The sequence below is a fragment of the Zonotrichia leucophrys genome, chromosome Z (genome assembly GCF_028769735.1).
Source record: "Zonotrichia leucophrys gambelii isolate GWCS_2022_RI chromosome Z, RI_Zleu_2.0, whole genome shotgun sequence".
Classification (NCBI taxonomy): Eukaryota; Metazoa; Chordata; class Aves; order Passeriformes; family Passerellidae; genus Zonotrichia; species Zonotrichia leucophrys.
This window is the reverse complement of record NC_088200.1, coordinates 34,933,529-34,955,359: the sequence shown is the minus strand read 5'-3', so window position 1 is coordinate 34,955,359 and position 21,831 is coordinate 34,933,529. Positions and strand designations below refer to the sequence as shown.

The following is a 21,831-nucleotide window of genomic DNA, read 5'->3' as shown; positions in this document are numbered from 1 at the left end:
TTTCTTACAGATATAGCTTCTAAATAAATTAACAGAGAACTTGCAATTAACTCAGAAGTAACAGGGAACAACAAGAAGTAAAATATATGCCCAGCAATATCTTTTGGGATTCTGTCAACACTGGCCTGGTCAAAATAAAGAAGAACTGGGCCAAGTTCCCCGGGCATTACTGGAATTCAAACTTCTCTCTCAATATGGCAAAATTAACTGTCACAGAAAATTTTATATTTAGAGTTTCGTGAAGTCAACACACTCCTCCCCCTCACCCCCCAAATAATTTCTGTCTGTTGTTTAGCACTTCCTTAACAGTTACATAATTGAAGGAATGCATCATTTATATCCTATGTTCTCACACAATTTTTTGCCTTCATAAGAAACCTCTATTCACGCATAAAGATCAACATGCTATGACTACAAAACAGCTTTGTTTTTATGAGAAAATTAAATACATTATCAACATTCTAACACCTCAAGGATAACTAAAATCTTCTGCCTGGGTATTTTCTTTTAAAATAATGGGAGGAAATATATATTGGAGTTCCGGTTAAACTTCTGTCAGCAGGTTACTTTAACTGCAAGAAAAGATCAAAAGCTGACCATGCCTTATAAGGACATATAATTGTGTGCCTAAGATTAGTGTTCTTTCTTTTCTAATTGCTTTAATTAAGATTTGTTTTGTGTCAGAGTACATGTTAAGTCAAATAACTAAAATGATGATACTTTATATGAAGCAGCTGATATGTATGCAGTTAGCATGCATGCAGCACAGCCTTCTGGCAGCAAATTAATGTCATATTCTATCCGAGCACCAGGGATCTGCATTTCAACCTCTATAATTTCCCCAATGACTTAAAGTAAGCAATTAAATAGAAGTGCAGTTTATTGAAACAGTACTTTTTGAGAAATATTAAATACAATGATATTCATATGTTACATTTTTCTCCCTGTATTTGGCTGACATGTGGTTTATTAGTATGCGCTCAACACTACAATTGAAAGAAAACAGCACAGAAGATAGTCTTGCTATTATGCTAAACAAGTCTCAGGCTCTGTGGGGATTTTATGAATTACGAATAAGAATAAACGTGAAGTTGCATTTATTGTCTCCAGCCTCATCCACATACTGGTACCTGCTGGTCCCAACAAGAATGCAACTCATTCCAAGGAACAAAATCTGATTATTTGACAGAGCTAAATATACTTTACATCTAAAATAATTTGCTGTATCATATAAACAAAAGCTCTCTTTTATCTGTTGTTGCACTAAACTTTCTTCTTAATAATAGGTTACCGATAGAGCACATCTGTATTTAAAAACTGTGGAGAGCTGATGATAAGGTGGGTGCTCAAAGCTCAGCAGAAGGCGTTGGTTAATCCCAGACCTGTCCTGAGCAGGTATTCATTTAGGCCACAGAAGCTGTGAAGCTTTCCCGTCAGAAAAGTGCAAAATCCTTTTATCAGAATGCAGAACTCTGAACTACAGTTAAGGTCAGCTTGCAGAGGACAATATGACAGACTTGAAGTTTTAAAAGACAGACATACTACTTTAAGACCACACAGAGAGACTTTTTGTAGGTTACTGTTTCATAGAGACAAGGGAGATTGATACATATCAGTTTATGACTATCAGAACAGTCTCAGTCTAATGCTTAAAAATACCCTTTTAGGTTCATAGGTGAAGGTCAACACAGATTTCCAACAGTAATTCTAAAGACAGCACCCTTGTCTTTTACTACTAGTAGTTCGGTACACACATTTTGCTGTATTTCTTTTTCATTTGGATATGATTTATCTTGAAGGCTGACCAAAAAACACATACAACACTAATTCAGATAATTTAAAACTTATAATATATCCTATAAACACTGCTGTTTTTTAAAAAGTTCAGTTACTATAAATAAAATACAACAACTTAATACAAAGAACGAGTCAAAATGGAATACAGGAATTTGAAACAATTACTAATTTCAAATTACATCTATCTCCTACTCAAGTTTACAATGACCATGCTGTCACTTGTGAGCACTTAAAAGACATTGGTAAAAAAATTGAACCTATGCGATGAAATGAAAGAGGTGCATTGGATAAACAAGCACTTTATTCCTGTGGCAAGTCCCTAAATTTACAAGTTAATATAGGAATTGCCATTCATCATGACATTATTAAGATCATGCCTCTCTCCCCATTACTGTCTTTTCTAAAATTTGGCTTTTAATCTGAAAGTGGAAAAAAAGGTAAGAATGTGACAGACTGAAAATGCATTGGTAACAAGCAGATTTCTCTGAGAAAATTTTCTAAGGCTTTCTCAATAAGAGATTATTTTCTAGCCTACACTGTTTCCCCTATAGTATGATCCTACTATATATCTAAACATCAGTGAAACAGCTAATAATCTGTGTTTATTAAATGCTCAACATTCCATAAAAGTATTTAAAATTAAAACAAAATGATTCAATCAGAATATAAAACCAAAAAATATCAGTTTCTAAAAAACAGTCAGTTAATTTCCATCTCACTGTGTCAATAGTAGCTTTTTGTATAAGGAGAAGATATAAATCACTCCAACAAAACTAGCAATGAGCTTATCAAATTCAAATGCTGCTTTCCATTTATGTATTTTTTATATTAAAGCAATAAACATGGTTCATTTGTCTTCCACTAGATGCCACATTTTTCTGTGCTGTTGCTATGAACTTCAGCCATTAGCTGTGCTCCAAGGTAAACTATATGAACCATCAACAAAAGTGACACCCAATCTATGGAGTTCATATTTTCTCCAGATTATCTATGCTAGTTGACAAGCTGGTAATGAAAAAAATCACACTAAGCAAATGGTTCCTCTAATAACAATAAATTTTCTATAAAATTATGAAGGGTACAAAACGTTTCCTTGCATCTGTTTTGTCATGAATTCTAATTAACGTTGTGAAAACCTGAGAGTGCTGGGTCATCACAAGAAGTGCATCGAGGTTTGATTGATAATACAGTGCAAGTTGGCCCATGCTGCCACAATTCTTCTCTCTTAAATTAATGGCCACCCCACCTGCCCTAATCATACAGCCCAAATGATATTCCCCTTCTTATTTCAATTTTCTGGAGGCAAGGAAAGAGGAAAAGATCAGTCATTTATCTTCTAATAGCTGGATAATAGATCTATCACAACAAAACATCTGCACAAACTCAGTAATTTTTTCCACAAAATTGAAGCATTTACCATCATAAAATCAATAAGTTAAGAAAACATTGTCTTACCCACACATTTGGGTTCCAAACTAAAATATTACTTTATCAGCTGAAGACTACTGTTGAAGAGTACCCAGCTTTCTTTCCCCTTTATGCCTAAATACACTGCTTTAGTGTAAGAGTTAGATCTTCATCACAAAGCCATCACCAATTCCTAGGACGATCTTTTAATCAAAGGAATGTCACTGAGGAAGAATCTGCACTTTATCTGGTAGCCATGCAGTCTGCAAAAGAAATCTCTATACTCACATATTTGCATCTATACTCACATATTTACATCTATACTCACATATTTGCATAAGGTCTTTTCACCCCCAAAATGTTAATGCAAAGTTACATGTTATTATTAATAGAAAATTGTAACACCCGAACAAAATAATAAATTCATTATTAAAGAGGTATGTACCCATACAAAATAAAATATACTCAAAGCTACAGATGCAAATCAGCAATGTATTTGGGCATTTTTAATATACCCATCCTCCATACAACTACATCCCAACTACATCCTGCCTTTCCTTTAGTAAGGAAGTTTTTAATATACCTGGGATACTTTAATTTAGACTGTGGAATGCAAGTCACAAGTTCTTTTTGCTTTACAGGTTTGGATAACATGCATGATTCATTTTCAATGCCAATATTCAATGCCAATATGGATTTTATTTTTCTTTAACCTGCTATAACTCAGATATCATTAATGAACTTCATTTTCATTGTTGTTTACTTAGCATTGTAAAACACACAGGCTGCTAACTACAGTCTTTCACAGTATCTTTTTCTTCCAAAAGGAACTTTTGCAACAAATCTTGCCTTAAACCCTATGCGTTAAAGCTAGGTTATCATGGAATAGAAAATGAGAATTAGAGCGAAGCAATACAGAATAGACTAAAAAGAAAAGGGAACTAGTTTGCTCCAAAACACCCAGTTATACTTTCACATATGACTAGCCATATTACTTCCCGAGAAAAATAATTTTAGCATAGAATACAAGCATAGTCTTATCTTTCCTTCTACATAAAATTGCGTCACCTGCTCAGCTAGAGTGATTTACTAGAAAAACAAAAGGAGCAGGTATTCATGCTCTTGTACCTGCTTATCAATATGTTAGGTACTTGTTAACCAAGGGTAAAAACATAACTAGGAATTTATAAGCCTAAATAATAAAAATACTTATAAACATCTGTTTAAAATTTAAATACACTTGCAAAAAGTCACAGATTTGTTGATAGATTCTAATTCCTAAATCAGCTACCCTTGAGGGTATGTTAACAATGGCTTGCACTTGATATTTTTGCATTTTAGATTAACCGAAAGCTTGCGTTTTAATTGAATCTTTGTGTTAAGACAGTCTAGGAATAGAGTGATTTTTCATTTATCTCACCAGAAATTTTAATGAAGTGCTGGGTTAAGGTTACATCTCATCTCATTTTAAGTTTTGCTTACCTCAGCTTATATTAAAATTTACTACTGATTGAGATCTAAAAAAACCCCACATCTTATACGGTCTAAAAATTATTTAATTTTTCTATAGTAATATTCTCCTCCAGATAATGCCTTGCTATTTCGAATGTAAAATTACTCTGGCTAATTGAAATACATGGAGTCTTTTCCATGCAACAAAAACTGCATTAGAAACATACAACAGCATGTTCTCTCTGAAAAAACTTCCTGGTTTACAGAAATTTAGAGGCATCTACACGTATTAGCTATTCTATCTCTAACATAGAGATTATGGCAGTAAATTTCAAAAATCCTGCTTGAGGTCAAATAGCTATGGAAAATGAACAGATTTTGAGTAAAAGTTTACTTTTCAATAAAATACAGTGTCAAATATCACCCGAATAATATTAGACTGTTACGTACCTAGTTAATATTACTAATTACATCCTCCCTCCAAACATGGATCAAAAAAATCAAACTGATTAAAGGAAAAAATATTTAAAACATTATAATCAAAATAACCAATAATCAATCAACAGTGGATTATTTCAGATACAGTGGTTAACATACCAGTGGTTAACATATTATGGCTTGTCTGAGAATTATCAGCCCTTAAATACATAGAAATACAAAAAGTAACTTGACATTTCCATCAAGTGAACAAAAGTGGAAAACCATTGATATTCAACTAAGTCACTAGGACTCTCCAAGTCAGGTAAAAAACTATTTAATGAACATACTGATTCACTGACATTAGATTAGAGCTAGCAAGAGATGGCAACTAATATTAATGTAAGGGAACAGCTCTGCATTTAAGTAGAAGGAATCCAAAGGTCAGTGTCAAATATTTGTGGTTCCAGTTACACATTATCACCCTACAGATTTCAGGCACTCTGACTGTCAAACAGAGAACATGAGCTGCAAAAAGCTGAGACATTCCACTAATCAATTCTTCAGCAAGACTGTAAAATACATAAAAATGACAAACACTTTTAGAAAGTATATTGAAGGAGCTTTCTCTTTTAGGAGAAGTGTATGAAGTAAAGCTTCCCTCAAAGAATTCAAAAAGATGAATCAAATTAACACAAATTTCCCCAGGATGCATCCTTATTAAACCTATAAAGTCGACAGCCTAAGGCCACACCTGTACTTAAGGACCACCACCTATAAGCAGCTGCATCTCCTCCAATTTTAAAGTCTGAATCTAGCAACAAATGTCACTCTTGATTTCCACACTGTGAGCAAACTGCTATTTTCCAATTAGGGCAAAGAACAAGCTTATTCAGATTGGAGTTACCGGCTAACAAAACACTTGTGCACTATGCATGTTCTGTTAGTAAACATGGAAGCTTTCTGGGAATATTTAGTGGTACGTGACAAAAGAGAACTACTTAAGATAAAGCTTTGCCATGCTAAAGTAGTGCTTCCAAAACGATGAAAGATTAATAGAGACTGATCCATTTTAGACCACCACAAGCTGTGGAGTCTGGGGTGAAAGAGCACACTTAAATGCAGAGAGCCTTAAAAAGAGATATGTATGTTTTCTTTCTGAAATAATTAGTCTTCGTATTAGTTCTCAAAATAGTAAGACTTCCGAAGCTGAGATGTCAGCTCAGACTGGAATCAGGTCTCATTAGCGAACAGACAAAGAGGGATCAAAGGGAGCAAAAAGTTGTTGCAGTTAACCAAGTATGTCTCCAAACAAATCCAGCAGACCTAAGTCCAGTCTATCATTTTCAGCTACTGCTTCAGCTGATATCTTTATAAGTACAGGGTCCAATACACTGTGTATGCGCCCAATAGGCAATGAGCCCATTATCTCCCCATAAGTAATTCCAAACTCCAAGGAGATAAAAGATCCAAATCTACTCTATACTTTTTTGTTAAAGTAAATGTGTAAATGACTAGGCATAGGATAACCATTTACCCTATGCTATAAGGTTCAGGATATAGAGTACAAACTCAGAGATTTTACTTTTTTTGGGGTATTTTTTAGCCCTTTATTCCTCCACTGGTACTAACAACCTAATCCCACATTCACAGACTGTATGTATACTATGAGCACAAACCATGAAATAAAATACATGAACAACCACTGCAGGCGCACTTCACAGAAGCTCAAAGGCCTCTGTCAAATCAAGCACAGATGCAGTCAGGAGACCTAACTGATTCACCGTCTGTTCAGCCACTATGCCCTAACACACCTCTTTCAGTAACCCTTCGGTGACACTTACAGGATGTCTTTTAGTCAACAGCACCTTTTATGCTCTGAACACCTTGACTGCGCTAGAAGAGGATACAGCCCTGGATACTGTAACCTGGAGGATACAGTTGAGTTACAAAAACACTTGGAAAACAGCAGATGAAGCAATACACTACCTCGTATCTAGTAAAATTTTCACATAGTCAAAAAGGATTACATTCAATTAAGTAGTGATCTGAACAAGAAGAACATGAAAATGTTTTAATTCACAAATCTGGTTTCTCTTTGAAATCTAACTTTGATTCTTTGGTCAATTACCTTTCTAGTTCACAAGTGGGGAACTTATCTGCAAAACAAAATGAACTGAAGATTGTGGAGTAGATTCAAGAGTACATATGAAAAACCTGTAGCTATATAGGGCAGGTTAAATATAACAGGAGCGTTAAATTTACAGAAATTATGTCAGAACATCTCTTATTTACTAGAGTGGAAATCGAGATACCGGCAAGAACAAACTGCACAGCAAATATAATTTTTAACATCCATGCACACTTCAAGATAGATGGATGTCAATAGGCACACTGGGCACCATACACAAGTAATTTATTCCTACACTACTACAAACTAACTGAAATTATCAAACTAATTTCCCAATAAAGAAAGTGCATATGAAAATTTATAAACACTCGCACACTGATTCATATTATTATATAATTTTGATTTTCAAAATAAAGTTTAAAGAAGCACACATAAAACACATGCTAAAAAAACTAATTAACAGCCTCATGATGCAAGTAAAACTACATCTTATTAAAGGACAGTCACTATTACATTCATACTATAAATGCATAAATACACAATGATACTTATGTCTAAAAACATACAAAGTCACATTGGCAAGGGTTAGGAAAGTGTATTACTTACTGCTGAATGACAGCCTCAGGAGTAAACCCTATAAAAATAAATGCGTATGTCACAAATCTGTTTCTTACCGTACTTCTATCCTTCAAAAGCTTTTCTATCACTTCAATCAACATTTCCTTTTGCTCTGGATCAAGACTAGGAGGAAAAATAAAATTATTTTAACTGACTTGGTCAGATATACCCAAAATTAAAGCAGGTTTGATTTTTGACCTTTAGATACTAACTAGCAACAAAGAACTTTGAAGAAATCACTTCCAGAAAAGCAAGTATTCCAACGAACACACTGTAAAAGAACTTGACTGAAAGTAAGTTAGAAGTATAAAATTAAATTAAAAATATAATTTTATCTTAGACCCTTTATGTGTATTCTATAAGAAACTAAAACTCATAAAAAATCATTAAGACAGGCTAACCAACATCACAGAGAACGTGACTGAACTTCAGATGCTACGTGACAAGGTTCTTACTGCTCTTGCAGAAATTAATTTCAGCATGAATATAATTCAGAGGTGAATGAACATCAGGACAAAGATTTTTTATATACTTTTATTATCTAATTATCAACATAAAGCTTTGAGTAATACACTTCAACCACTTTTAAGTTAAACACTAGTTTTAGTCAGAAGTATTGGAACTCAGAAATGTGGACATGATATTCAAGTGTACCTGTACAAAGCTGGTGTGCAAGCTAACGGAAAACAGACTGCTTGAAGTCTAGAATAGCAAAAGCAGAGAAAAAGCAAAACTTGCAAGCAACAACCTTTGTGGTATCTTTTCACATCACAAGAGCAGAGAAAAATTTGCCAGAGATATCCACTACTGTCAAACTTGCTTCTTAGGCAAGTAAGGACAAACTTTTCATTCCAGCTGCTTCCCCTTCATGGATCTATACAGCACAGAAGAATTTAAAGCCAAGTCAAAAGAAAATAGAAAATTAATACAAAGACCCTTAGAGAAGTGTAGTTCTGTGCCTTTGAAAAGTCATTTCAACATGGATACAACTACAGGTAAATGAGGGAGTATTTGGTCATCATTGCATACTTCAATTTTAATGCTGAGTGATCGACTGCCCTAATGCACCGTATATCATTCCAGGTACAGATGCACAAAGTCATTATCTGGCTGAGTACTACTTCACTAAGACTCTAAGACTTAGCAACATCAGAACACGCAAAATGAGTAACAAAAATTTGTTAGAAGCCACCATCATCATAATCAACACAACAGTACTTAGTTTTTTAAGTACTTACATGATCACTTTTCATTCCAACTTCTATTTTTGTAAAGCAAGTTTTACTGGATCTTCTGTTAAGGACCAAAACCTTCAGAGGAAAAGTCTCTCAAAAAGGTTTTATTTCAAATTTTTAAAAACTGGCAGAAAATTTAGAGAGAAAGTAATACTTAAAGCTAAAAAAACTTCAGCAAAACCATTTATTTATGTGATCAAGAAAGACTTCAGAAAGTCGTGAATGAATGTATTTACATTCCTCCCCCTCCACTGTCCTGATATTTAAGACAAGGAGGGGACCATTTTCAAAGAGAAAATAAAAGAAGAGGCCAAAGAGGTCTGTGATTTCCTCCTGTTATGACACTAAATAAAGGGAAGACTGGAGTATCGAACTTGCATCCAGAACCCTGACTAGAGTACTAACTGAAATAAAGAACTATCAAACAGGCAGAGAAGCTGGGAAAACCAAAAAGCAAATGGAGCATACAAACATATTAGAATAAATGGTTACTAGTTCTTTTTCAAATGGCTGCAGAAGATGGAGTAGCTAGATGCAGGAGAGTGTATTATCTGTTGAGTTTTACTTAAAAAATCCATTCCTTCTGGATTCTGATTCCGATCAACTCAAAAATTAGTATTCTGAAATGACTTCCTTGTTGCAGTAGGCCAATAGTCAGCCTTGCCACCAATGTATGATCAGTAATGCAATGATTCAGTATTGCTGAATTGTCTAGCTATCAGTCATTAACTTTTTTAAACAAAGTATACAAAGACAGCTTGTTAACTACTACCTAATTCTTACTTTCTGTCAAGCCAACTGAGTCTGCCTGCGGGCAGGTTAATTTGATAGCCTCTTCACCAGTTTCCTATACTGTTGCTTCCTCCAGTGACCAAGAAAATTATATTCTCTCCCTTGGTTCCCTAGTTAACTAGCACTATGAGATACAGGATTTGTACTGTAAGTTTTGAAAATGTGAAAATAAAAGTTCACATCTTTTTATAAACAGCTTCCAAATCCTGTTACTAAGGACGCAATTTTTAACTCCAGCTCCACTCAGAAGTAATCATGAAGCTTACTCTAGTCTAGGTAAGGAGGAATTTCCAGCTACAGCAGCTCAAAATCTTGTATCATGATACTTAGGATGCTTGCATGAAGACAGCTTTTGAAGGATGCACCCTCTGAGACCGTCTGAACCATTAAGGAAACAGAACATCAGTTTCATTAGTTTTCCTTTGTCATGTTAGCTCCATGTCCATTTCACTACCACTAGGAATACATGGAAAATAGAAGGAGATAGGCCAGTTTCTCCAGATTCTGTTACTGTGTGTTTTACCTGATTCAGAACCTCTAACATCTCTTAATCTCCACTGTTTGGAATTGGTGAAATAAAAGTGAAGTAGTAGAATAAATGCCTGGAAATGTTTTGTAAAGGTACGGGTTCCATTGACTCCACCTCTGCAAACCAGTACCCACATCTTTATAAGAACTCGTACAAAGCAAGAATTTCTGAAGTAAGAAGATCTGAAAGATTTTGACTTGCACAGATAAAATTTCTAGACGTTAGTATTCTTTTGTCACATGTGTGGCAAATTACTTTCAGGCAAATGCCCAAGGATGAAAGATACATACTTGAAACAGTGAATTCATAGATTCTGTGAATATCCACTAAAATAGTTGTTACACAGATGAAAATAACTAGTATCTTAAAAAACAAAAGGTAGTGCATCAGTTTCTTTTTGTATCTCTTTATAGTAAGCCTGTTAAGTCTAGGAATCAAGAGAACTGCCTGAATTACACCCAAACCAGCTGAGCGACAGAAAGTCTACGTCCATCCCACAATTTTAAAGAAATACATCTGAGACATGCTAAATTCACAGTAGTCTTTATAAACGTAGCCCACAACTATTGCAAATTGTTTTTCAGTAATTGCCAGAAACACTTACCTGTACAGTTTTTGGATTGCATGGGCTGCATTTTTTCTCACATAAGGAGATAAATCAGAAGAGGCTTCCTTAATAGCAAGCATCATAATAGGAACAATAATTGGGACACGTATACTGGATAAAACTCTTAAAGCACTTGCACGGATTAACTGATTAGGGTCCTAAAAAACAGGAGTGAAGGGGTGAAATAAAATAAGATAGTGCAGAAACAAGTCATTAAATACACTGCTGTGCTTACACTAATTAGTGATGACACATTAAAACATGCAAATCTAAGTCAGACTTGCAAGTGAAGGTCATGCTAACAACTTCTTCACACAAAGGTATTTCCAAAACAACAAAAAAAAGTAAAACAAATAAAGAGACAGAACATTAAACATTAAGAAAATATGAAAATTTTACAAAGGAAAACATTAACATCATGCAATTTTCCAGAAAAAAAATGTTAATTGTGGATAAAAATATGAATATTTTATTTAATAATCTCATACATTTGCTGCAATTCAAGTGGAATTCAGATATTCTGAGACAGACTAACTCAATTTTAGTGCCTGTATTTACAAAATGCCAAATAAAAATGTTATTCTCAGTTGTGACATTCCCATTCAAGTTTTTGACAAATATCCATTCTATGCTTTATTGCAAGCTATAAATTGAAGTCAGTAACAAAAATAATTTCAAAGAACATGTCAAAATATTCAGCTAAATGTTTTGAGATTTCTTTCTATTTCTTATCCTCTCTTCTTCTGCGCCAGTCCTTTGGTCAATTTTACAATACTAGGGTTAGCCTGGAGATCCAACACATCTGTATTTGGATGAACTATTATGTAAACATATTCATTAATCATGGGGTTTGGAACACAAGGGAAAAATGTTGCTTAATCAAGTACTAAATCCCCTGAAATCTAGAAAAGTGAAATTACAGCATTAGTAATTCACCATACTGTACAGTGTCTTGCAATAAGGTAAACTCCCAAAGATCATTTCTCCCAAGGACCGACAGCGGGCAACACATATTTTCACACTGGTTATTACCTAATTATCAATTAAACTAAGATCTCAAAATCCCTGCATCTTAGAAGTTTCTAAGTACTAAATATCTGGATGGTGAAAGCTCTTTATTTGACTGTTTCTGGAAAAAGATCTTGTTCCTACTAGAGTCCGCAAAGCTCATCTGCAGCCACTTTAGTTTAAAATAAAAAGTTCCTTCAACAGTGGGAGGTAAAAAAAAAATCTCCACACATAAAGCCAAATTAGAATCATTATAAAATGAGAAACAAAACATTACAAAAACCAAACAGAGACCTATCTTTCATAGCAGGCTTAGTAATTTCTTTAGTTGCTGACAATCTCCACTATTTGGTGTCTACCCCCTTGTCTCAGCACCAGTTCTTTTTTTGCTACTCAGCCACAACATTATCACTCCTCCCTCTGCACTCATTACTCACAGCTTTTAAAAGAGTCATGCCATGAGGAGTGTTCACTGTATACATATATCACAAAAAACACTGGATACAAAGTCATTTGAATTCTAGCCTTTTCTGGCTATCAGATAGTGAAGGCAGTACATATGACATTGGGATGAAAGTTCAAGGGAAGGGGACAGAAAACTCTCTAGTCGATGTGAGATCCTCCTACAGCTGCACAACTGGTGCTCTGATCGCAACATTTTCCAACAAGATGCAAGGTGTGGGTTAAGTAACATAACTGAAATGAACCTAGAATACAAGAAGAGTACACAAAAAGCCCAATCTTTTCTTATTATAAAAACTGGCCAAATTTCAGAACAGAAACTTAATAAATCTTTCTTCTCTCCACAGTCACACTTCAAAGTCAATCCTAAACTTTGCTGTTTAATCCCATTTCTCATTGTTATCTCATTTGAAACAAGAGTACAAAAAGCTACTTTTTCTGTGTTTTTAATGAAAAAGTATCATGTGCAAGGCACTGAAAATTTTAATTTAGGTACTACTGTCTTCCTTATGTTTCAATTCTCTGTTGTACACAAAGGTCATTTTTTGACCTAAACTAAAAGGAATATAGGTGGTTCATGGTAATAATGGGTCTTTTTTCCATACATACAAGTTACATTGGAATGAGAAAAGTCATTCCAGAAATTAAATGTTTGGCATGTCGATTTGAAAGCACCATTCTGCTGTTTTCCTTTAGTGAAGCAATTTTAAGTCTTTCAGGCTTACTTACTTACTTACTTTCAGGCTTGCTTGACAAGGATTGAGGTAGAAGAAAAAAAATACGTCGATCACGTAACTTAAAACTGCTTTAGCAGATGTAGATATTTACATGCTTTAGTTTACCATACTACACTTACACAGATATATTTTTTTTGTGCTACCAGCTACAAATTCCCCATAAAATGTTATTTAGTAGTCACTCACTTTCAAAGCACGCTGGAACGTACTGATGGACAATAATGCTAGATCTTGCTGCTCCTCTGCGTAGCGCATCAGATAAACATACACAAGCTTTTTTATCTGAAAAGAAAAAACACAGTGAATTTCACTATGAGCAAGTTTTATAATTCTATAAAACTAGCTTCTAGATTTCACATTTTTACCAACATTTTCTTCTAAGAAAAATCTAATAGATCTCAGAGCACCCATGTGCTTCTTCCAATGTCTTATGAAACGCCTGAGGTGCTGCATGCTACCTAATTAATTAAACAGTCAGATGAAGAGTAGTAACACAAAGTTCTGCTTTATATTATTAACTAGTAAATTAAGACTATAATAAACTAAGATGCTGACATGGGGAAACTGATCACTTGAGCATACTTTTTTTTTCTTATAGAAAATACTTTAAAGTGAAATAGCCAAGAATTTCAACAAGACCATTTTATTTTACCTTGAAACTCAAAATAAATTACTTTAACACATTTGAAAGCGAATATAACTTAAAGATTAACTGTGGTAACTTACTTTCAAATCTGATTAAAAGAGCACTTATCTTGGATGAAAACAAAGGATGTTAGACTCACCTCTGCATGACTACAAGCATTCAAAAGATGCAATATAAGCAAAGCATACTACAAAGGATACAATGTCCAAAGATTAAGAAAACCTCAGTATGATTTTGGGGAGGAGGGTATTCAATTTAATTCACTTTACCACAGGAGAGTTTAATTCACTTTACCCCAGGAAAGTTTAATTCACTTCATATCCAGGAAGCAGTGAAAACATTTTTTTACATTTGAGTAGTAAACTGACTGTTGGGGTTTATAATGGAAAATTCTGAAAGACCCTCAACTACAGCTGTGCTAATAATTGCTGTCACTATCAGAAGACCTATCTTTGTGCCAATTCTGGCAAAAACCCATAATATTAAATCACAGACGGTTACACCACGCTAAATTATTTTTTGTTCAGTTAGAGAAGTAGCAATCAACATTGACCACAAGAGGCCTGTGCACTGAATGACTGCAGGTGTGCAAAGAAAGCCTCCTTTCCTTGAAACCACTCTGTGACTAGAAATGGAAGCACTCAGAGCTCCGTGACTACACTATTCTTTTACCATTTACCTTCATTCAATGTTAAAATGCTCTGTTCTATAAACCTAATCATAACAGGGGCACATTAGGCTTGAGGAACACAGGCAGATTTGTTTAATTAATTTATCAATATAAGTACATAAAAATCCATGAATTATTGATGAAGACTTAATTTTTGTTCTATACCACCAATTGTTTATTAGGTCACTTTTTGTATCCTTACCAACCATGACTTAGTGCATATAATCAAGCTGAGGTCAGCATGCAATTACAACAAAAAAATCATAAGGCACTTCTGTAAACAATAAGGTGCCCTTTGCATCTCTCAAAATAAATTCACATATTATACCACCTCTTCATCTCCATTTTCTTGCATCAGAGCACTGAGCCCTGATTTTTAAAAAATATAGCAGCCATTTCTGGGCAGAAAATTCAGGAAAATGACATGCATACAAAGAATGTTTTGTATCCAGAATTACGGAATTTGTATCCACAGAATTACAGAATGTTGGAAGGGGTCACAAGGATCACTGAGTCCAACTCTTTGACAAATGGCCCATACAGGGATGGAACTCACAACTTTGGTGTTTTTAGCACCGTGCCCTAGCCAACTGAGCTACTCTCAGGGTTACTCAGATAAATCAGTGTATTTTAGGCTACTGCCTTGCAGCAACTTTAACAGACAGATTTGGTTAAGAATTCTTAGGAATAGGGAAAAAGTTGGCAAAACATTTTCAGGAAACAGGATCAATGCACTAAGAATTGGACTTAATCTAGTAACTTCTCATAAAGCATCCTATGTAATGGACCATGATAAAGTTTCTGAGACAGAAAACGTCTAACTAGATGGCTACAAGTACATCTACACTACAAATTAAACTTGTCATCTAACTCAAATTGATAGAGAAATTTGTCAGATGGCTTTACTAAATGTCCTGATCTCTGTTCAGTTTAACAGTCTCTTCCTTCACAAATATGTTAGCATTAAGTGGTGGAAAAATGGGTAAGTAGGGAAGTTTAACTACAGCACAGCTGATGACATGTGAGTTCACATAACTGTCTATTTGTTTTAGAGTAGGAGAAAAGGTCGATAAAATATAAACAGTGGAAAGCTTCTACTAATAATGTTTGGTTATGTGATTAAGACCTCATATTCACACCCACAAAGCATCCCTCCCACACGGGGGATGGAGGGATGTGTGCACACAACATCCTGCTCTAGTTTCTCCCAAGCCCATAACAGGAACCATCAGCTCAGAGATGCAGAAAGAAACAAAATAATAGGAGGGAAAACATATTTAGGACTCAGAGAAAGGATACCCTGTCACACTCCTCCCAGAAAAACCTCAGGAGGGCTGCACCTCCTATGTCCAGGTGTTAAAACCACCAAAAATCCAACAAAGACTAGAGCACCTTTCAGACTGAAGGTGTTTACATGTACAGAAATGGGACACAGATGAAAAGTATTTTAGACATGACATGGGATGTTCTGGGGAAGAACTAAAGTGAAGGAGAAGCAAGGGATATCGACATGATCTGGAAAATAATACATCAGGGATAAGAGGGCTGAACAGTTTGATAATTGGTACATCTATCCTTCTGTTCTCTGCATGTGAATAGCACAATCTGTTGCATTGACTTATTAAATTTCATTTTGAACTGTTTTCTTTATTTGGTGTGAAGATGCATTCATGTGCCTACACCTACAGTCAGGCCACAGGCTGAAGGGCTGCTATGTCCATGGGCACCAGCAACTAGAGAGACGAGAGTGAGGGGATTAAAGTATGACTCCAGCATCTGCAATGTTAGATCAAGCAATAGGGATCTCTAAGCCCAAGGAGGCAAGCATCTGGAAAAAGTGAGGGTCTGGCTGCCAGCACCTAGGCTGGGACCACAAGCTAGATGGCCCCATGAGCATGTGTGTAACTGAAGAGACCAGAATATGTGAAACCAAGCACAAGCCAATTTGTCTGCGGTGCACCAAGCTGCACCAGCAGACAAGTGGGTGAAGTGGTCTGGGAAGGAAGTAGGTGTGGGTGTGAGCATCTATGGGCAAGACCACAGGAGGAGCTGGCTATGCCACAGACCAGTGAAGTCCCATCCTGATGCAAGGAAAGCCCATGGCCTGTGGGTCTCTAGGGGCAAGAACCACGATTTTTTGTGCATCTCTTCAAGGGCACAGGGGTTTAGTTAGTAGAGGAGCAAGAAAGTTCTAGCCAGATCCACCTGTATGTGCGCAGAGGTGCACACACCTGTGTGTCCAAGGGCGAGTCCATGAGGGAGCAGAAGAGTCCTGGTTTAGAGGGATTCCTGTGTGTAAAGACATTTGTACCAGCAAACAAGAAAGGGCTACAGCCTTAGGGGCTCATAAGTCCAGATGCCATCAACAGGGGTGACTGAGATCCATGGGCCAGGCACTGGGCAGACTCCATGAGGATGAACACTGTATATATACACATTTCCACTAGCAGACCATCTTGAACTGCCAAGCTGCTGATACTGTTTGTGCTCACCTGAATATCCCGTGGCAATTTACATGAGTGCCTCTCTACATGCACATTTGTTCTGTGTAAGTACAGATAAAATATTTACATGTATGTGCACACCTACCAGGAATACAGTCTCAGCTTCACTACTGGTTGGGTTAAAAGCCTTGAGCTAGGACAGTCTTGCTTCTATCAGACTAGAGGCTCCAGCCCTAACAGTTAAAAGAACTCCAGATAAATAATATTGTTTAGGGCACTTGTCTTTGTCTAAGGTCTCCCCGTTAAAAATTTTATTTAAGACTACTCATAACTTACAAACATAAATTACATTTGAACAGAATATTTAACTAGTCTGATTTCTTACCCACATGTTTTTACTGCCTGTCACTAAAAGTACAATTACAACTTCTAAAATTATTTTAATACAGTAAATTCCTGAAAGACTATGAATTAGCATCTTTGCATATTTGCACCTCCTTGACTTACCAGAGCTCAATACTTGGCCTTGACCAAATAAATCCTCTCTCTCAAAGAACAAAAAAACCCAAAGATTTCAAAGTAGTAACTAAAAAAGAATAATTTCTTCAAAGCTAAAATAAAACTCAAAGTTGACTATTAATATCCATCCATGTAACTAAGGAAGAAAACTGATGTTTCATCCATTATATCACAGCATGTTAGAGTGAGAAAGGAGTTTGCTGAGGCCATTACTATTGGAAATACAACCTTTAGTGCCATAAGCCAGGGAAAAAATATTTTTTTGTTCCTACTAATAATAAAAATATAACAATAAATAATAAAGTCTGAAGTACATGTTTTCAGAAGAGGACAGAAGAACTGAAGCATACATTCAAATGATTTCTCTCCTTAAAATCCAATACTTCAAACAACTGTTGCCCACGTTTTTTAAAAATTACAATCCTGAGCAGTTGGAACTAACTAAAGTCATTGCATGTTCACTCTGCTTTCATCAAAATGATGTTTGTTAGGCACCATGAGGTCTCAAACTACAAACTTACAGATGCTATTTTTATCAAAATCTTATTTGTAAAGTCGACTATAACTGTGACACTTCTACAGAGAAGTTGTCAGAGTATGCACAGTAATGCTAGTGAGCATCAGAGTTACATTTTCTACATACACCCTGTGGTTATACAACAGTAACCCTGCGGATTTAAACACATCATTCTTTAACAGAACCTCAATTTTTTAGCATTCTGGAAATCTGAATTTTCACAAGTCCAGGATGGACTTTGCCCCTTTGCTTTCTTACAAGAAACAATAACAAAAAAAAAAAGATACAGGAGCAAGCTACTTTTTGTCTAATAACACCCAATACAGATGCAAGAACACACCTTTTTTTTTTACCCAGACATTACCTTTCAGTTTTGATCTGCAATAGATGTTTAAAGATACAAGGTAGCACAAACCCAAGCTTTGCAAAAAGCACCACACTTCAAATACTGAACTACAATAACTTTCCTCAATTACATCATACCTCATAATCTTTCTAAAATTAGGCAATTTTTCTTTCAAATGTAAAGAGCTACTATTTCTTCCTCCAAATCATCCAACAGGTTTCCTTCATTTATGCATAAAATTATTACCACAATGACATTATTGAAATAAACTCCTAAGAAGTTCCATTAATGATACTAGAGATTTTATGCATTATGTTGAAGTCTAATACAATTAGACAAAATTTTCATAAACAGATTTTCCACAACAGTATGTTTAACAAGTTAGAGGAATACCTCAATATTTTTACTGGCAACATTCTTCACAACAGCAGGAAACAGCTCAGAAGCATTTTTTCCCTTTGCAATCATCTGAAAAAAAAAGAAGAGACAAATCTGAGTAATGTAACAATATAAATTCTTAGAATGTGGTTTGGGTTTTGTTGGTTTATTACAGATCTTTACTTCAAATCTCATTTCTATGAAATTGAGGATAAGGATTTGGGGTTTTGTTAATTACTAGACCTTAAAGGATACAATCCATACAATAAAAACTCTTGGGTGTTGTCTGGTTATGATTTTGCTGGAGTGGACTTGAACTGGACTTTAACACATAAGACAGCAAATAATTTTTAATGCTTTCAAAATTACTAAAACCAACGACCTTTCTAACCCAAAAAGCCCCGCAGAATGACCTTTTGGGTGGTGGAGGGGGGTAAAAAAGGCCAACCCAACAAAATCCAAGAAGTCATAGAAGCTTAAGTCCTGCTCCTTTTGCCTGGAACAGCTGTTGCTTGCAACAGAACCAAGGAGAAAAATAAAAATAAACATCACACTTTAAAAACAAAATCAAGTTATTTTCAAAAGCAAGCTAAACACAGAAGGCCATGAAGTGTTTATACAGAACAAAAAAGAAAAAAAAAAACACAAAAGCCACACAGTAAAAGCAAGATCAATCAACCCACCAATTTTTTTTTTTTGAAACAAAGTTTTCGTGTTTGATCATGAACAAGGCATGTCACAAACAATACAACTGTCACAATAAAGATCATAAACATCAAAAGCCCGGCTTAGCTTCAGGTCTTGTTCAAATAGCTTAAGAAGTAAGTTATTTGTAGGAAACCGGGTACATAAGAAGGAGTAAAATACTTTCATATACACTACAGCTGCACAATGTTCTGCTTAGATATAATTCCAGTAGGACGTCTGGCAGTGCTTCATGTCTAAACTGCAAATACTGGAATTTCAGGACAATGTTACATCAAGTTACATCAGGTTCAGTCTTGCTGATACAGACCCAGAGCACTCCCATCTCTAAGAATTTGTGCGTCTTGCTCAAGGTCAAGATTCAGCCAGTCAAACATCACATTAATCAAAACCCACAAAATCTCACTAAGAAATCATAGAATAGTCCTTTAAAAGTCATCTAGTCCTGCAGCAAGCAGAAACATCTTCAAGATAATCACAGATCAGGCTGCCCCTCACTGAATGTTTACAAGGATGGGATATTCACCATCTCTCTGGGCAACCTGTCCCCGTGTTTCACCACCTTCTTTGTAAAATCTTCTTCCTAATCTAATCTAATCTAATCTAATCTAATCTAATCTAAATCAACTGTCTTTTAGTTTAAAACCATCCACTCTCATCGAGCAATCACAGGCCCTACTGGCAAGTCCCTCTCCAGCTTTCTACAGACGCCTTTATGTACTGGAAGGTGCAGTAACATCTCCCCAGAGTCTTCTCCAGGCTGAATAACCCTAACTGTCTCAGCTTGCCCACACAGGAGAGGTGCTCCAGCCCTCAGATCCTTTTCGTGGCCTGCTCTGGAGCCACTCTAACATGTCTGTTTTTCCTGTCCTGAGGAATGCAGAACTGTATGCAGTTCTTCAGGTTGGGACTCTGTTAAGAGAGTGGAATAGAGCAGCATAATCATCTTCCTCAACTTGCTGGCAACACTTTCTGGGCTATTAATGAACACTGTCAGCTCACAGATACCATTTCGTTCACCAGCATGCCCAAGTCCTTCTTGTCGGAGCTGCTCTTGATCCCTCCATCCACCAAACTCTGCTGATACTGGGGGTTACCCTGACCCACGGGCCAGACCTTGTACTTGGCCTTGTTGAACCCCATAAGACTGCCATGGGTCCACACTGCAAGTTTGTCCAGATGCCTCTGGATGGCATCCTGTCCCTCATGCATGTCAACTGCACCATTCAGTTTTGTGCGGCCTGCAGATTTGGTGAAAGTGCACTCAATCCCATCATCTATGTCATTAATGAGGATATCAAACAGTACAGGTCCCAGCACAGACCCCTGAGGAACATCTCTTATCACCAATGTTCACTGGGGTCCAAGATACATAAGCAAGAAAAAATACCCAGGGATCCAACAAAGAAACAGGAGTTCTGCAGTTGCAGTTACTCATGTCCATGACCATCACATTCCAACCATTACACCACATTATACAGCTGATTAAACTTCATATTCTCAACTCACAGATCTGTTTGTGTATTTCATTGATAAAATACATTAAAAGCATAAAGAGTTAGGATCTCATGCAACAAAAGCAAGAACACACAAACCCAGGAAATATCTAGTAAACCGCATATTCTGAGAAGCTTAGAAGGAGGATGCCAAAAAGAAGGCAGCTGTAGCCCAAGCTATTATTCAGTCTTTCAAAAAGGGAGTAAGAGCAGCTGTCCAGCATGACATTTTGATCTAACCCATTTAACATCTTAAACTGTTAATTGCACCTGTACTAAAACACAGGAAGTGACACTAGTACTGTGAAAAAGTAAGCACATTAAATGAGTTCCAAGGGGTTTTTAACTAAGAATCTAAAATAGATTTACTACTTTCAGGACTGGGGGATCTCCACAATAAATGCCAAATTCAAAATGACAAGGCAGAACTTAGCAACAAGATGCACTGCAGAGAAGTAAGAAAGAATGAAAAATTATCATCTTATCTTGGTGCAACAGAAGTTACAATACTCAAAAACAGGGATGATCCTCAGACCTCCCTGATACATTGTAATGGTATGACTCTATGCATTACTGGGATTATTCAATTGATCTACCATAATAGCTCCAGTGTATCATGTAAATATGTATTTAGGGCCTTTTAAAAGAGTGTATTTTGATTCATGATTGCATAGCAACTTGTGTAGACCCTCCTTAGCTTATGGATCATTAACCTGAAAGAACATAAAGGTTCGTTCCAAGACTAATGTCTATCAAATCACTTTTGTGGCTGTGCCTAGACATTTGCCATTTGTGTTGTCTTATACACCTGGATTTCTTGCATAAAAACATTCATTCTAGTGCAAGTGCTGTGTAATGTCAAGATGTACCTTTTTTTTTTTTCCACATGAGAAGACACACAGACATGGATGATACTCT

General features: G+C 35.9%; 1 protein-coding gene across 5 annotated transcripts in view; it reads right to left on the bottom strand.

The window, feature by feature from the left end:
• The window catches only part of AP3B1 (adaptor related protein complex 3 subunit beta 1), a 153,058-nt gene that overhangs the window by 114,033 nt on the left and 17,194 nt on the right, over positions 1-21,831 (bottom strand). For all 5 annotated transcript variants that reach the window (XR_010443078.1, XM_064735990.1, XM_064735989.1 and 2 more), the window contains exons 3-6: positions 18,728-18,802; positions 13,379-13,474; positions 10,983-11,143; positions 7,879-7,945 (exon numbers count right to left, since the gene is read on the bottom strand). Coding sequence is in view for 4 of the 5 variants with exons in the window: in XM_064735990.1 (XP_064592060.1) it covers positions 7,879-7,945; positions 10,983-11,143; positions 13,379-13,474; positions 18,728-18,802 (399 nt within the window). In the remaining variant the exon portion in view is untranslated. The remainder of the gene's footprint in view (positions 1-7,878; positions 7,946-10,982; positions 11,144-13,378; positions 13,475-18,727; positions 18,803-21,831) is intronic.